This window comes from Bos mutus, chromosome 11, assembly GCF_027580195.1.
Source record: "Bos mutus isolate GX-2022 chromosome 11, NWIPB_WYAK_1.1, whole genome shotgun sequence".
In the NCBI taxonomy this organism is placed as follows: Eukaryota; Metazoa; Chordata; class Mammalia; order Artiodactyla; family Bovidae; genus Bos; species Bos mutus.
In genome coordinates, this window is record NC_091627.1 from 90,638,015 (window position 1) to 90,656,672 (window position 18,658).

At 40.5% G+C, this 18,658-nt stretch overlaps 1 protein-coding gene across 12 annotated transcripts in view; it reads right to left on the minus strand.

Moving 5' to 3' along the window:
• The window catches only part of LTBP1 (latent transforming growth factor beta binding protein 1), a 456,910-nt gene that overhangs the window by 56,835 nt on the left and 381,417 nt on the right, over positions 1-18,658 (minus strand). For 7 of the 12 annotated variants that reach the window (XM_070379744.1, XM_070379747.1, XM_070379743.1 and 4 more), the window contains 2 exons: positions 6,871-6,996; positions 3,354-3,497 (listed from right to left, as the gene is read on the minus strand). In XM_070379744.1, coding sequence (XP_070235845.1) covers positions 3,354-3,497; positions 6,871-6,996 — 270 coding nt within the window. The remainder of the gene's footprint in view (positions 1-3,353; positions 3,498-6,870; positions 6,997-18,658) is intronic. The other 5 variants (XM_070379745.1, XM_070379753.1, XM_070379752.1 and 2 more) reach the window with 1 other exon arrangement.

Genomic DNA, 18,658 nt, shown 5'->3' on the forward strand with positions numbered 1-18,658 from the left:
TTGTTCTAGGTCACAGCAGGTTCTTTGACTGGAAAATGATACAGACTCTTTTAACTTAACCAACTTGTTAGATGAACAAATGTTCTCCTGTCCTCCGAAAAACATCCTGGCTAATGGCCACAAGCAAGTGGAGGGCTCATAGCCAGCTGGCTGTTCTCAGGTGGGTGCACACACTTCTGTTCTAATGTGCTGAGCAGTTCGCCAACTGTGACTCAGCTATGCTTATTCTCAAACACTCTGTGCCAATGTAATGATTATTGTAATAAGTAAATTGTATATAAACTAATCAAATATCAGTGAGTGAAGAGCTGTTGTTTCTAGAACAAGTTTAAAGCTTTTAGAAAGATTAAGGTTAAAAAAAGTTTTTAAAAAAGTTATCAAACTAGAAGTGGGTAAGACAACCAAAGAAAACTGAGAAAAACTGTGAAAACCTAAAGTGACTTTGCACTTATTTACTTAGCAAAGGCCTTTAAATTCTTACTCCCTCTGAAGTGGGTGGTGTAGATAACACATAATAGATGTGGTTTATGGAGGACAAGCCATACAGAATGCAAATGGATTTCTACTCAAAGACAGATCTCAGCTCTTCTTCAGAGATCGGGGAATAAACGTATGTTACATGCTTTAAGTTAAAACTTAAATATTGAAAAGACATATTATCATTTTTATGACTGCCAGTTTTAATCAGCTTTTTCAAACAATTGACCGGTTTGTCAATTTGATGAAGTTTGATGAAGTCAGGGAGGAAGCTCCTCTTGCAGTTTATAGCTAATCTCTCAGGACAGAGAATTATTAAAATGAAGATATTATCAAAGACAATCTTAAGACTCCATAAAATCAGTTCAAGTTTGCCAAGAACCATACAAATTGAGATATGGTAGAAATCAGAGTTGCCAGGGACAATACAAATTAATAAGCTTCACCAGGCAGATTATACTGACATGGACCAATAAAACAACTGAGTATGTACAATAGTTGGCAAAAGCCAGAGAACTATGGGGAAAATAGGCAAGAAACTCAGAAATTAAAGGATCAGATATAATGTTAAGAGGAAAGAGAAACTGTGTATGCATTGGCAGACAAGCTTTATGAAGCTGAGCGCTCAAAATGCTGTTCTTTGCAGAAGCAGGAAAGTACTTAGGGAACTCTGGAAGAATTTTCCAGAAAGAGTCAGTCAATGAGAGAACACGGAGATAAAGGGAGCAAAAGAGGCAAAGCAGGTGACAGGCGCTTGATTACAGAAATCCTTAAAAAGTAGAGGATGAGGAATAAGGCTTACAAGAAGACTTACTATGAAGTTTTAAGTAGTTTACAGTGAGCTTGGGTTTCCTGGTGGCTCAGATGGTAAAGAATCTGCCTGTAATACAGGAGACCCGGGTTTGATCCCTGGAGAGATCCCTGGAGAAGGGAATGGCAACCCACTCCAGTATTCCTGCCTTGAGAATTCCACAAACAGAGGAGCCTAGCAGGCTACAGTCCACTGGGTTGCACACGTCGGACACAACAGAGTAACTGACACTTTCACTTTCACACTGTACAGTGAGCTAATCCAGTTCGTGGAAAATGGTTCAGATGGTCTCATGATCTTATTAAGTCACTATTAATCTCTAAAAATGAAGTGAGCAAATTTTAGGATCGCAGACATCTACCTTAACTGAAACTAGGCGAACTGAACAAACCCCTTCTTGACACTAGCACTCTAGCAAAAAAATATTTGCAATTAAAAAAGATCCACCATCTCCAAAGAGATCACGAAAGGAAGAGAAGTACATAACCCTTATGTGTTTGGATTTTAATACTTCACATAGCACTTCATTATTAACAAATAGCTTTTATGTATATAATTTTTTTAAAAAACCCATAAAGCTCTGTGAGGCAAATATAACCTTTATTTTACAGGTGAGAAAATCAAACTCATAGATGTTGAATGATATGCCCAAGCTTGCATAGCCAGAAAACAGTTCACAGATCAGAACCTGGTCATTCCAATTTAAGTATTCAAAAAAAGTGTGGACAATAAAGGAAAGGATTACAACTTCCATTAATTCCAATAATTATCTTTTTATGTCTTCTTTCCATCCCCTTTCTTCACAGACTGTGATCACTGGACTATCTTTTCATTTTTTCACTTGACATTGTATCACATGCATTTATCATGACTACTAACCTTCATACAGATGACTTAATGACTGCACAATACTGTATGAATTACTGCAGTTACAATAAAACTATGGGGGACGGTGCTACTCTATAGAACCAAAGACAAATAAAAAGGTAGTTATTTCACCAATCCTATTATTTGATAGGTTTTTTTTTTATTTTTCCATTATAAGTAGAGTTAAGATGAAAAGTCTCTTCTTTACGGCTCATAAGTTGCAGAGATGGTCGTTAAAGGAAGAGCAACCCCTTCCTCCAGAAATACTTTTTTCCCTTTCATAGTGCTTTTGAATTACTGTCTCTACATTTAATTCTGCACCCATAACCTTTCTGTACTTAACCATTAAGAAGAAAACATGTGTGAATGAAAATATTTTTACGTTTTATTCCCTACTGCTTGCAAAGATAATTGTCTCACACAGGACAAGTGTACCCTATTGAGGAAGAGCCAAAGCCTTCTTAGAAGCACGGATGAAATCAACTGGGATTGAGCAAGATAGTAACACAGTCTATGTTTCCTTTTATTTGGGTCTCAAAGGACCATTTAGTCTCCTACTTGCCTCAAAACACAATCATACTATAGCCACATGGCACAAACTAAAAGGGCGATCTGGAAATTGACTGATTTATCTGGAAAAGCATCAGCTCTCCATTTCAGTGTATGCCATGATGACACAGTCTAAATCAAATTTTAAACAAACATAATCACAGCCATTCTCTTGGCCAAATTCTAGGGGGTGCAGGGAGGGGAGCCTTAAGAATTCCAAGTGGAAGGAAGTCTTTGCAGATCCCGAGGGACCTATATGTTGCTTTTAATTTAGAGTAGTGTCAAAATACGTTTCTCCAAGGGCCAAGAGAGAAGAATTATGCAACTGAATGAGATGTTGCCATATTAAGCTCTGAGCTGATGGCTCTCAGTTTTAGGCAATTCCCAGCCAATGTTCTCATCATTTTGGATCCTTCACCCTCCCCACGGCGTCTCCGGGTTGGAAAGCACATTAGAGGTCATCTAGCTCCAACAATCATCACCCACGTCTAAAGTCCACTGATAAGGCAGGCCTGGAAACAGCATGAACGCTTCCAGCAGGGTGAAAAAATATTTGGTCATTTCTTCCTCACTCCCAGAGTCTTTGGCCCAGACCTGTGTAGGTACAGGTCCCCAGAGAGAAGCCCTCCGTCCAGACAGCGTCACTTACCCATGGAGAGCCGGGAGCGGCACTGCCCGGTCATGGGGCTGTACTCCTGGCTTTCGTCAGCGCACACACACAGGAAGGACCCTTCTACATTTTCACAGAAGGCTTCACCACACACGCCACTGAGCAGCTCACATTCGTTCACATCTGGAAAAGGGAGCACAGATCAAGTCAGACGTGTTCCTCACTCCTGACCACGCTTTGTTTTACCAGCTGTGCCATGACTAGTGGTGTCTGCTGGAACAAGGTGACTCCCCCCACCCCGGGAACAATCAAACCCTTCAGCTTTTGCAGGGAAGGGGCTCCCAGAGGCAGGGCTGCAAGCTTTGGTTTGTGTGACAGGACAATGAAAACACAAAGCAAGGCTTGCAAACTCCTATTCTGGTTTTAAGGAACAATTCAAAACTGTACAGCAGGCATTGTATGTACACTTTGTTTAATTTTCACTTCCCTGACTTTTTGACATAATGGGGTCTTAAATAACCAGGTACTTCTGTCTCAGTTTTATATTCGAGGAAAATTAGCAGCACTGGCACTTCAGAAACTGCCGAATTCTTGAAATGCATTTTTAGAAATTGTTTACAATCCACTCACATATCTAAAGATATAGTTCCCTAGCAGCCAAAATGTTCATAACTTGACAATCAGAATTCAGGTTGGGTATCTCTTTGGGAAATGAAGGAAAAACCCCTGTAAGTAGTTACTGGGTTACATTGATCATTGGCAGGAAGCAAATTGGTCCAGTAACTTCTGATATTACCATCCCTTTAAAATTTCTGTTGGTGTTCCACAGTGTAATTTCTACTTCTGCTAGATATTTTTATTTTTACTTAAATATACTTACCTAAAACACTAAAAATTCACAGCTGAGTCCATTTTATTCAACAGTAAGGAAGTACATAGCCATAAAGAAAGGCTATTTTTATGTTTGCCCTTGTCCAATACTACTTTTTATCTTTTCTCCTCTGAAGAAATATTATTAATGAGTGCCCAGTAAACAATGTACCTGACTTGACATCTGAAATGTTCATGTATTTTATGCATTAAACATGATTAAATGTGTATAAACATCGGCTTTCATGAGCACACTCTAAGATGGTTTATAGAAAGTTAAAAATTTGAGCAATTATCCAAATCATTCAGGGAAAAAATACTATTTTCACCTGCAATACCCAATTACTTGGACAAAAAGTTTATCTCTATTGACTTATTTGGATAATTACCTCAGTTTTCCATTTCATTTTGTATATAAACGGATATAAATCCAATAAGCTGAGTTTTGCTATGAAAAGATATTATGACAAAGTAAAGCAGAGAGTTGGTATGTTTAATCAACCTGGACAGTCATAATTTAGACCAGAAAAATTGACTTTAGAAATTTGCCAGTTTGCATTTATCAATTTTAGGTAACTGTCAAATGGAATTTTCTACTTTGTAACTTGTATTATTTCCATAGCTATTGAAATCTTTCCTACCGGATGGTATTCATTCAATCAAAAAATACTTTCTAGTTGACTTCTATGGTTCAGACTGGGGAGACAATGACAATGTAGGAAGCCTTCAGGAGCTCCTGCCAACTCCTGCCTTCATAGAGCTTAATGTCAAGTCATACAGGCCAGGATAAGTGCTAGGGATGAAAGTGCAGAGCACGACGACAGCATGGACAGTGGACCTTAAGTGCAGTGGTGGGTTAAGGAGGTAATACTGGAATCAAGCTCCATCTGAAGGATGAGCAGATAAGAAGGGTAAGCAGCCAGGATCCAAGCAGCGGGAACAGAGTGGCCAAGGTCCCAGAGGGCTGATTCATCTCTTAAACCCTGAAGAACACTAGTGTGCTGAGGTACATGTAAGAGGTGCTCAGTTAATATTTTTCCAAGAGAACAAACAGACAAATATAACAACATGTGTAAGTCTATTAACAAGATAACAGATATTCCTTCTCTAAGGGTGGTTATGTTGTGGGTCGAAATGAAACACTGACGTGGATTTGGTGCACTCATCTGCCTGGTTAGAAATGAACATTAACCAAGGGCTCAGAAGCTAAGTGGAGTCAGTGGTTTGACATCTGATACCGCAGTAGGTAACAGTTAAAATTTACTGAGCACCTACAATGGGCCAAACATTAGGCCCAGTCAGGAGAGACAGAGACAGACAGACAGACAATGTTCTCAATCACATGGAGCTTGGAAAAGGCAGCTGCAGGCAGCACATACATGATTGATTTATTGCACAAAAGGATTTAAGTATTACAATAGAATTTGCTCAAGGTATTTGGAAAGCGGAAGAAAGGATCATAGCTCAGCTGGAGGGTGAGAAGTGGAACAGGAATGGTCCCTGGGAGAAGATGACATTGAACTTCTGGCTTTAGGGGCTTCAGGAATGAATGGGATGGACTGAGGCTCAGGGAAGGGGAGGCCAGGAGGTTATTCTCAGCAAAAGGAGCAAACAGCAGCCTAATCGCTTCCCAGCTACGTGAACAATCATAAGCAGTTTTATGCTGCAGGAACATAACTGGTGAGGAAGCAGGCGGTGAGCCTGAGAATGTAAGTGAGGGCCAGACCACAGGACCTATTAAGTCGACATATTTAGTGAATGGCAGATGGTTTTTACCACTGTAATTTAGTGCATAGGAAACTACAGCAGGAATTGGAACAAGTGATTACAACAGTGTTACCTTAAAAGTGGTTACTATTCAAGTGATTTTATTGTTAAATTTCCAAACCGATTTTTGTTTTCCCAGGTCAATCTGGATGGGAAATGAACTGCTGCTTTCATTGCAAATTTCCAAACTAAAATGTTGCCGACTCATCCTCAGCTGTCATCTGCCATGTAATGACCAGAGGCAATTTTTCTTAATTAAGAATAAAGAGAAAGCCTTGTTATCTGTGAAGTTATGAATTAAATAACTTCTTTCCCATTTACTTGCTCTAGTTGCAAGTATGCCTCATGATGAATTTGACTTAAAGAAATCATGGCTGGTCAGAACATGACATAGGAAGTGGCTTCTTTTACGTGAGCATGTGATGGACCATATTCTAGGACATCTGATGGTCCTAGATTCCTTCCAGCTCTGACAATCTCAGAACAGATGGAAGAACTATGCACAAGCCAAAGCATCATTTTACGGGTGTCATTCATGGAAACAGAAACTCCTGCCAACACGTTTCCTTAAATGCATTGCCTAAGGGAGGTACATTTTGGAGACAGACAAGCTCTACCACACACCAGACTCTATTTCCTGTGCGGGAGGGACTGGAGCATTCCGCATACCCAGCTAAGAGTTTAAACAGATGCTCTTTTCAATATACATTTAAATCCAAAGTTACGCTTCTCTATTTCGTAACGTCCCTAACCATTTCAGAAGCCGCGGGGTCACTGTGCACCTCTCCAAACCATACGACGAGATCAGATCATGATGTCATTCTGCCCAGTAACCTTGCTTCCATCTCTCCTGTGGTTGATGATTTTGATTTCTTCTTGATAGAGAGATGTCTAGAGAAAAAAAAATCTAAGAACTCACCCACACACCCTTGCCCATCCTGTGGGGCTTGAAAGCCCTGATAACAGAGGCAGCGGAAGGAGCCAGCCGTATTGTCACAAAACCCGTGACTGTCACAAATAGTGTTGTTTACACATTCATCAATATCTGCAAAAAAGACATTGACCATGAGACACAAAACACAGACAAACACTAGATATTAATGGAGAGACAGAGGTGCTCAATTAGAGACACCGATTAGTATGAGATGATCATGTTTACACAGAATGAACTTCTAAAACATTTTATATATAAATAAAATGTTTTGATGAACATATCTCAACAGACAAAATATTGGGTTCGATGAGAAAGAAAACATTTACTTCTCCTCAGGAAATGTTTTGAAACTGAAATGACTGCTACACTTGCCCCAGTCCATGTTTTCTAAATATTTTCGATTTCTTCATTTCCAAGGAGAGGATACTCCTACAGTGGAAATACGTGCAAGTATTGTCACCTTTTTTTTTTTTTTGACTGTTGTAAATACTAATAGATCTATCTGGCAAATTGGCAGCTGAAATCATTGGCCTGCTTGAGCAACGATTTATTCAGTTCGAGAGATAATGAATGGGCAGAGGAACCTAGCAGGCTACAGTCCATGGGGTCACGAAGAGTTGGATACGACTCAGCAACTGAGCACAAATGCTTGGTCAAGTTTAAATAGCATTCCCATGAAGGGAAGGGGGCGGGAGTAGAGGGAGGGAGAGGGGGAGAATCTGATAAGTTCAGCAGTGTAGCCAGCCAGTCCCTGTTACTCCAGAGGAAAGACTTTATTCACAGGGAACCATTTCCTGTCACCAATTTATAGCCACTCAGATCCTAAATGTCACTGCTGCTCCAACTGATTAGCCAGTGGCCAACTTGTAAGTTCACTTTGTCCTCTATAAACCTGATGACAGTGGTCCTGTGCTTTCTATCTCCCGTTAATAAAAGTGTTCTCGTAAAAATGAAGTCTCAGTTTTAAAGTCACAAATGGACTTTTCAATACAGTTCTTTATCCTCAGCTGCGCTACTCACTGCCCTCTCCAGCCTCCCATCCCCAGCACTTCCGTCTTCCTTGTTTATGGCCACACTGCACATTGCAACTGCCAGGCTCTCTGTCCTCTCTGCCTCTTGACCAAACAGGTCCCCAATACATTTTTTTTTTGAGAAACAATCAAGAGAACATGCAATTATTGCATCCAAATACATGTGAACAAGATTTCATGTTTATGTCCAAATAACAAAATGAGGTAACAAATGATAAAGAACATGACAAGTGAAATCACACTCGACAGAATTCAGTTTGAGCAAGTTCATATGAATAAAGTTAAGTTTTCCTAAAACTTCAAACACTGAGTCAGAAATTTTTCAAGAAAAGATGCACGCAGTGATATTCAGCAGCTCCCTCAAGTCTCTTCCTAACTGTCCAACACTATCAAGCGTAAACTTCAGAGACAGTCTCACTTTTGAACTGTAAAATATGAGTGACTATAAAACTTTCTTAATTTTCTCAAAACGGCATCCCTTCTCCTTAAGGCTGGGCCCTCTCTCCATGCCTACCAGTCACCTCTTCCTCTGGTCCCACCTGCTCATCCTTCTCCTGCATCTTCAACGATTCCTCCCTGGCTCCTTCCCTCACTGCTTTCAAAAATGTCACAGTCTCTCAGAAAAGCTTTCATTCAACCACAATGTCCCCTACTGTGCTTTTTCCATTTCTTCTATCCTTGCAAAATGTATCAAAAGAACTATCTATGCTCACTGCTTTTATCTCCTAGTATACCTCATCAGTAAAAAGGAAACAATAACAATACTAGTAACGTTAATACTACTAGTATGTTTCTAGAATTACTATGATAATTTACAAAATTAAAATGCACAAGGTGCATAAAACACTGCCTACCATATAACTTAGGAAATGTACATGTTACTATTACTCTAATAATTATTACTTCTCTTCTTACTCTTCCCTTACTGACCTACACTCTGTCTTTCTAACTCTTAATCCTTTGAGAAAAACCATCAGCAGCCAACCTATCATTAAATTCAATGATCATTTTCTAGCCAGTCATTATCATGTCTGGTCACCTTTCTCCTTAAACTCCCTTTTCACGACCCCTGACAGAGGATTATTCTCATTCTACCTTTAACTTCCCAGGCTCACTGAGCCTCACTCTTTCTCAGCCTGAAGGTGGTGCCTGCCAGGGCTCAGGCCGGCCCTCCCTGTGACCTACTTTATTCCCCAAAACTCTCTTCTCCTCTGCTCTTCACCCTCTCCACAGACTTCACAGTGGCATGAATCCAGTCCTGGTCTCTGGCCAAGATCCTTCTTATTCTTGATCATTCCCATTTCATCTTCTGTTAGCATCTCAAATTCACTATTCACTGTCTTCCTTCTAAACCCCACTTCCTGACTGTCCTGAGCAATCTCTCTGACCTCTACCCTTTTTTTAAACCTCTACATCTTACCCCAACTTGAATGGAAAAACTCAACGAAATGATTTCACATCTTTAAAAAAAAAAAAAAAGTGAATCTTCCTTGCAGCATCTAACACACAGAAGACACTTATTAAATCTGTCCTGATGGATTTTTTCAATGTCAGCATCAGGCTGGGATCACAACTGATTTACTAGTCATAACCAGGAGAGACGGAATTGCACTGTGTCATCAAGTCACTTCACACTGGCCACTGCTCATTTTAGACTTCCTGAAATGGGCATTTGTTGAAGAGATTACGTTATTCACTGAACCACAGGATTTAAGGGCTGGAAAGAAACTCAGAAGTGCTTTAATTACCATTTGCATGCTGATGGTTTCCCAATCTCTCTCAAGAGTCTGTCCTTCAGAACCCTTTATCTAATATCTATTGGACACAGTCATAGTAAATGAACTCCCTACTGCTCTCCCCCTTCAGCTCACCTCCATTTCTCCTGTATTTCTGCCTCCTGAGAGCCCAAGCTGTCACCCCAGCCAGGAACCTTGGTGTCAATTCTTCCTTCTCTCCTACTCCTTGTCCCTTCCGAATCCTACCCTCTTATCTTTCCTGGTATTTCTCATCCCCCTAATTGGTTTCTTTATCTCCAGTTTTGTCTGCCTCCCTCAAATCCATTCCCCAGGGATTTCCCTGGTAGTCCAGTGGCTCAGACTCTGCTCTTCCAATGCAGGGAGCCTAGGTTTGATCCCTGGTCGGGGAACTATATCCCACATGCAGTAACTAAGATCTCACATGCTGCAACTAAAGATCCTGCCTGCCACAGCTAAGACCCAGCACAACCAAATTAATTAATTAAATTAATTTGAAACAAATCCATTCTCCACCAAACTGCAAACCAGCCAGGGATATTCCCTCACTCAGAATGTTCTATACCATTTTGAGGCTAGAGAATACAGACCACTATCTATAGCAGAGTACCGTTCATCATCAGGCATCTGGCTACACATCTGGCCATAGTTCTTAGCTAACTTCTTTCCTAACTCATGCTTCAGCTCTGTGAGCATAAGTACTAGAGTTCTTGGAAAGCCCTATAGTCTTCAATTTCTCACTGACTTTGTGCACACACCTTAATCCACTAGAAATTCTCCCGTCTGCCCACTTTGCTCAGAAACTCTCCCTGGCCCCTGGTCAGCCCAAGAGATACCTCCTCTGTGGCAGATTTCAGGGCCCATCCTTTGTGCTCCCGGAGTACGTGGGGACACTATAGTGCTTAACAGGGCTACTTCTGGGGGTAGAGAACCTTCAACTCAACCTCGCCAGCAGCTTATTCCCTTCTAAAATGGGACAGTGGACAGTAAAGGATGAGGAAGGGAAAATGGCGCCTAGAAACCCGGTGGCTTTCAGTCCAGACACTTGAAGTAAAATCTCTTGCTTTCCTTTTTATTATTTCTTTTATTCATTCAAGATGATGATTTCTTGTTAATGACAGTCAGCTCAAGGACTGAATAACTGACCTTAAGGTGAACAAGTTCTGCATTGGTAATGAATTACTGGGCGTCTTGCAGTCTCAGATTTACTGTAATAGTGATTAACAGAGAAAGTTCAGATGAGCAATATTTTGGACTTCAATGAATAGGAAAAAATAACCTAAAATGCCTGGAGACCAGCTCTTCAACAACTAATATTTTATGAAAATGATATACTCTAGCTCTCTGCAGTTTCATGCTTTCAACAATGAGGTGAGGTAATAGCTTAATAAGAGGATGTTTGTTTCATGTCTCTGACTAATGATCTATATTTAAAAGCCCCATTATTTCATTAGAATTTTCTTTGATGACAAGATATTTTTCCACTGTTAATCCTATCTATAAACAGATTCATAAGAACTGCCACATTGAAGATTAACTCTAAGGCTAAAGGTTAAGAAAATGTATTATACTAGAATAAAAGCCTGACCAAGATGCATACTTTAGTCCGCTTTTGCTGAAACTGAACTTTGAATATGAAATTAAATTTTGAATGATTCAAATATCACAGATTTTCTTTTTGCTTAATGAAGGATGACTCTAGTAAGTTACTAAAAGAATTCTGCTTAGGCATTTGTAAAAGTCATATATGATATTGTCTATCACCAGCCACAATGTCTACCGAGTGATACAGGAGTAGCTGTTCAGCGATCTCTCAGCTGACAACCCAGATGAAGCTGATACATCAGTGTAAGCACTGATTTCTCATGTGCATTTTTGCTATTTATATTTTACTAAGCAAGGCAGATATAAACATTACCATTTCAATGAAAATGAATTCAAAAGAATTATGCAGATGAAGGAAAGCAGATCATTGATGTGAATTCTCCAACAACAAGATTACCCAAAGGTCAGAAAGTGAAACAGAGCATAATCCTGGGCAAATGCAACTGCCAGGGGCTCATTTTTAAAGGAGCAGCGTTGCCAATGACCCACACGACCATACACTTTGAGGACCTTAACCACTGCCCTACTTGGTAGACCAATGATTCTTGTCTGTATGCTTTTTTTTTTTTTTTTGGTGTATAATTGCTTTACAATGTTGTGTTAGTTTCTACTTTATATCAAAGTGAATCAGCTATATGTATACATACACCTGCCCCCTCCTCATGAGCCTCCCTTCCCTCTCTACTTAGTCCATTTTCTCAATGGACCAAAGGCTTTTCAAAACCTACTGATTGTTACTAGGGATTCTACACAGAAGAGCAGAACTGCAACCTTTTACTGTCCTTCAACTCTCACTTAGGTAAAGTGAGCTATGAAATAAGATAAAAGTAAAGAGAGGAGACGTGATTTTCTAAAAGGGGCTGAAGTCAGGTAACCCTTATTTACTAGTAAAGGAATTACAACTGTGTTCAAAGACCTCAACAATAAAATACATAAGACATCAATGATGCACCAAATATTTTGTATTATAGACACAACAGTCTAAGTACATGGGGTAAGGGGTATTTGTATATTTGGTCAATAAAATGATGTGGCTTTCTTTGTTTCAGACATACTCTTCCATTTCTTGTTTTGAATTAACAAGTCTTTTTGTCATCTTCTTAACATCTCCTACCTTTGCTTTGTCGATTTTCCTTTTTCTTATTCCAAGCAGGACATATCTACCTATTCAAGGAAGGAGCTCTCTGACAAGCCTTCTTTCTGCTGCCAGGGCTCTTGAGAGAGGGGGATGACGGGAATGGGGTGTCATTTTTGGTAAGGGACGACTCACAGGAAAATCTCCACAGCCCTTGTATGGTTGGAAAAAAGAAGCCTTCCTGTCATCAGAGTATTTTTAGATGAATGAAAAGGTTCATCTCAATTTGAAGAGGCTTTGAAGATTACCTGGTTCGATTTCTTCATTTTAAGAACCAGAAAGCTGAAACCTACAAAGGAGAAGTAACTTGCCTCAAGGTTACCCAGTCAATCAGTGGTAGAGTCAACAAAGAAGCAGTGCCTAGTGAAGGAACAATCTTCTGAATCTAAGCTTGTGACTGTACCTACCACATCTTATCTCCCACCATGGTGATGCTTATTGAAGGTCATCTGAGAGAATGAACAGAATTAACTCAAATGTGAGCCCATCAAGTACCCTGGGACGTATGCACTTCAAAGATGCAAGTCAGAAAACACACTCCTTGACTTACCACTTACTGACTTGCAATTTAATCAAGTACCCTCCTCTTGTCCTTTAGCAAGGCCTTAACATCCAGTATCATCGTACCTGAAATCTAAAGATCTGAGGTACTGTAGGTGCTGAAGATGCTGTTTTTCTAGGCGACCCTTGCAAAGAAAGACCTGTCAAGCACCAAGGGTGTGTAAGCCACAGAATGTCCCAGGGCCATGTCTAGCGTTGGTGCTCTTTGGATCTCTCTGTAAGATGGAATGACCCAGTGTTTCAGCCCAAGGATTCCTGACCAACTGAATGGGTTAAATATTTGGCACTAGAATATTAGGAGAACAGAGCCACAGAAAGGGGGCTTACACTAGAAGGGAGTGCATGGCTCCTCCCATGAGGAGCCCTCATACCCTTTACTGAAAGGAACAGAAGCAGGCAAGGAGACAGCAAACCCCAGCCAAGAAGTGGGACTGAACAATGTTAAACCAGCTGAACAGATGCCCAAAGGAATTTTAAATGGCATGGCTGATGGCCCAAAAGAGATTACGGTCTCCCTCACAGCACACGAGAGAAGCCAGGATTAAACGGAAGATGAGCGCAGGCCGAAAGAAAAAAAAATACAATTTAGCCAATAGGAAATTAAAAACTGGATTTGGAGACGATCCAGACAACACAATAGGATATGGAAAGCGCCTTTTTAAAAAAAAAAAGGTCCACTGAAGTCTGGCAGCATCAACAAGGCTGAAGAATATGGGCCTTATGTGTTATGGAAAATTACTTTGTTCTGGGAAATGGGGATGAGCCAGAAAACAGCAGACGGCATCTTTGTGCAGAGTGTGACTGCCATGCTGCTGCCGGACAGATGAGTCGGGGAGAAAACCTGAGGGCCATGATGGTCACAAGCATGTTTTGAAAGCCAGCAGCCTAAAGATCAGCAATGAGAAATGACAGAAGTAGAGCAAGTTATTTCAAATCCAACTTTCTAGCTCCCAAATTCTGGAAAACAAGGCTGGCCAATGAAAGGTCAACTTTTTTTTCCCAGCCTTCAAATGCATTACTTTAAAACAGATTTCACTTAAATCATTCTTTTAAAATTACCCAGAGCAGCCTCCCAACTGATTATCTGAGAATAGCTAGAAATTCCCAAGAAACAAAACCAAAAATTTGCTCTGATTTTAATCAATCAATACATGGATAACAGATTAACCAGTCAGAGTTAAACACAGACTAATGGAAAAGCACCCTAAAATCACAATCATCACCATCCCAGTCAACATATCCAACGACATAGGATTCATCCTTGATCACCTCCCAAAGTACAAGCATTGAGCTCCTTTGATTTTCTCTTCCGTTCATCTCCAAGCTCTCCCCTCTTCTCCAATCTTACTCAGGGCCTCCTCACTATCATTTGAATTCCTGCAAAGGCATGCCAATGGGGTTTGTGCTCTCAGCCACTCACTACAACTCCAAACCCATCCTCCACAATGAGACAATGATTAACCTACTGAAATGGCCCAGTTGGTAAAGAATCCACCTGCAATGCAGGAGACACTGGTTTGATTCCTGGGTTGGGAAGATCTGCTGGAGAAGGGATAGGCTACCCACTCCAGTAGCCTTTGTGGCTCAGCTGGTAAAGAATCTGCCTAGAATGCAGGAGACCTGGGTTCAATCCCTAGGTTGGGAAGATCCCCTGGAGAACGGAAAGGCTACCCACTCCAGTATTTGGGCCTGGAGAATTCCATGGACTGTATAGTATCAGTTCAGTTCAGTCACTGTCGTGTCTGACTCTTTGGGACACTAAAGACTGCACACGCCAGGCCTCCCTGTCCTTACCAACTCCCGGAGTTTACTCAAACTCATGTCCATTGAGTCAGTGATGCCATCCAACCATCTCATCCTCTGTTGTCCCCTTCTCCTCCTGCCCTCAATCTTTCCCAGCATCAGGGTCTTTTCCAATGAGTCAGCTCTTCACATCAGGCCAAACTATTGGAGTTTCAGCTTCAACAACAGTCCTTCCAATGAATATTCAGGACTGATTTCCTTTAGGATGGACTGGTTGGATCTCCTTGCAGTCCAAGGGACTCTCAAGAGTCTTCTCCGACACCACAGTTCAAAAGCATCAATTCTTCAGCGTTCAGCTTTCTTTATAGTCCACTCTCACATCTACATGTGACTACTGGAAAAACCATAGCCTTGACTAGATGGACCTTTGTTGGCAAAGTAATGTCTGCTTTTTCATAGGCTGTCTAGGTTGGTCATAACTTTTCTTCCAAGGAGTAAGCGTCTTTTTTATTTCATGGATGCAATCACCATCTGCAGTGATTTTGGAGCCTGTATAGTCTATGGGGTTGTGAAGAGTCAGACACAACTGAGTGACTTTCACTTTCACTTTTAAAGCCCCTTCAGGTTTTCTCCAGGGATAATAGTACAAAGGCCCTTGCCACATGGCCTCTGGAACTCATCCATATTCAACTCTCTGTTTATTTGCTTTTCTAGCTGACCCCTCTGCTTCTGTATCTTCTACTGCCCTCTTTCCCTATCTACTGGATCATTCCCTCAGTATCTGTTAATAAAATTTCATGCTATCATCCTAAATAGGGCCTCAGGACACACACAATCCCTTCAGCTAGAGCCACATTTCTCATTCCTTTTAACAGCCAAGATTGTGGACTATTCTGCTTGTTCTCATTTGCTCTTGGGTGGCTCCAGTATTTAGGACTCCACCAAAATGGCCCTTGATAAGGTCATCATTTTGTAAAATCCAAAGGAATTTGTGCCAGTACCATACTGTCTTGATGACTGTAGCTTTGTAGTAGAGCCTGAAGTCAGGAAGGTTGATTCTTCCAGTTCCATTCTTTTTTCTCAAGATTGTTTTGGCTATATGAGGTCTTTTGTGTTTCCATACAAGTTGTGAAATTATTTGTTCTAGTTCTGTGAAAAATACCATTGGTAGTTTGATATGGATTGCACTGAATCTATAGATTGCTTTGGGTAGTATACTCATTTTCACTATATTGATTCTTCCAATCCAAGAACATGGTATATTTCTCCATCTATTTGTGTCATCTTTGATTTATTTCCTCAATGTTTTATAGTTTTCTATATACAGGTCTTTATAGATCAATGGAACGAAACAGAAAGTCCAGAGATAAATCCACACGCTTATGGACACCTTATCTTTGACAAAAGAGGCAAAAATATACAATAGAGAAAAGATAGCCTCTTCAACAAGTGGTGCTGGGAAAACTGGTCAACTACATGTAAAAGAATAAAACTACAACACTTTCTAACACCATACACAAAGATAAACTCAAAATGGATTAAAGATCTAAATGTAAGACCAGAAACTATAAAACTCTTAGAGGAAAACATAGGCAGAACACTCTGTGACATAAATCACAGCAAGATCCTCTATGACCCACCTCCCAGAGTAATGGAAATAGAAACAAAAATAAACAAATGAGGCCTAATTAAACTTAAAAGCTTTTGCACAATGAAGGAAACTATAAGTAAGGTAAAAAGACAACTCTCAGAATGGGAGAAAATAACAGCAAATGAAATAACTAACAGAGAATTAATCTCCAAAATATACAAGTAGCTCATGCAGCTCAATGCCAGAAAAACAAACAACCCAATCAAAAAGTGGGCAAGGGACCCAAACAGATATTTCTCCAAAGAAAACATACAGATGGCTAATAAACACATGAAAAGATGCTCAATGTCACTCATTATTAGAGAAATGCCAATCAAAACCACAACGAGGTATCATCTCACACAGGTCAGAATGGCCATCATCAAAAAGTCTACAAACAATAAATGCTGGAGAGGGTGTGGAGAAAAGAGAACCCTCTTACACTGTTGGTGGGAATGCAAACTGGTACAGCAACTATGGAGAATAGTGTGGAGATTCCTTTAAAAACTAGAAATAGAACTGCCATTATGAGCCAGCAATCTCTGCTGGGCATAAACCCCAAGTAAATCAGAACTGAAAGAGACTTGTGTACCCCAACGTTCACTGCAGCACTGTTTACAAAGCTAGGACATGGAAGCAACCTAGATGTCCTTTGGCAGATGAATGGATAAGGAAGTTGTGGTACATACACACAATGGTATATTACTTAGCTATAAAAAGGAATACATTTGAATCAGTTCTATGAGGTAGATGAAACTAGAGCCCCTTATATAGAGTGAAATAAGTCAGAAAGAGAAAGACAAATACTGTATATTAACACATACATATGTAAGGAGATCCAACTAGTCCATTCTAAAGGAGATCAGTCCTGGGTGTTCATTGGAAGGACTGATGCTAAAGCTAAAACTCCAATACTTTGGCCACCTCATGTGAAGAGTTGACTCATTGGAAAACACTCTGATGCTGGGAGGGATTAGGGGGCAGGAGGAGAAGGGGATGACAGAGGATTAGATGGCTAGATGGCATCACTGACTCGATGGACATGAGTTTGAGTGAACTCCAGGAGTTGGTGATGGACAGGGAGGCCTGGTGTGTGTGATTCATGGGGTTGCAAAGAGTCGGACACGACTGAGCGACTGAACTGAACTGAACTGAACTGATGGACTTGAGAAAGATGGTAATGACTATCCTATATGCAGGGCAGCAAAGGAGACACAGATGTAAAACACAGATTTTTGAACTCAGTGGGAGAAGGCAAGGGTGGGATGATTTGAGAGAACAGCATTGAAACATATACATTACCATATGTAGGCAGATGACCAGTGCAAGTTTGATGCATGAAGCAGGGCACTCAAAGTCTGTACTCTGGGACAACCCAGAGGAATACGGGGGGAGAGGGATGTGGGAGGAGGTGTTCAGGATGGGGGGACACATGTATACCCATGGCTGATCCATGCTTATGTATGGCAAAAAAACATCACACTCAGTGGTATTTAATGCACTTGACAACTCTCCTCTTCTTAAAGTACTCTCTTCTGTTAGATTTCACGGTCCTATATGCTCCTGGGTTTTCTCTGGACACATTTCCACAGTCTTTCTCTCTTACTTGACCCCAAACTATGTTTCTCAGGACTTAGTCCTAGGCCTTCTTTTCTTCTCATTCCATGGTCTCTCTTGATGGCCTCATCCATTCTAATAGCTTCAAACACCATCTATATCTGAGGATTTCAATTCAAATCTCCAAGAAAGACCTTCTTTTCTAAACATCAGATCTAACTTGATCCAATTGCCTGACTGTCACACCCACATGGATATCTCAAGGGCAACTCTAATTCAATACACCCAAATGATACTTTCGGTATTAAAATTTTCCCTTCATCTTTCACCATGTGAAGAAATAGTGCCACCAAATATCTACTTGTTACCTCCAGAACCAGGGATCTATCCTCAATATTCCATTTCCTCCTTCCCCTCATCCAAGCCAACACTATGGTCTAATCCAGTACCAGGGTCTATGTCCAAAGCATTTGATTTGTTCATTTCTTTCCATAACACTGTTACTGCTCTAGTCTGAGCTACCGATATGGCTGGTGGGAACAACATCTAAGAATATGCCCTTGCTTTTCTCTTGCCCTTTTAATCCCATTTCCAAACAGTACCCTGGGCAACATACAGTTTAAAAACATAGAGTATTGAATAACATCAAACCCAAGAGTTTACTTTATATACCCCCAAAACATAAAAGAGCTTTGCAAATTCAATTATTTCCTAGTGTTTATTTTTAAACAAATCACATCAACTGAAAGAAACATTC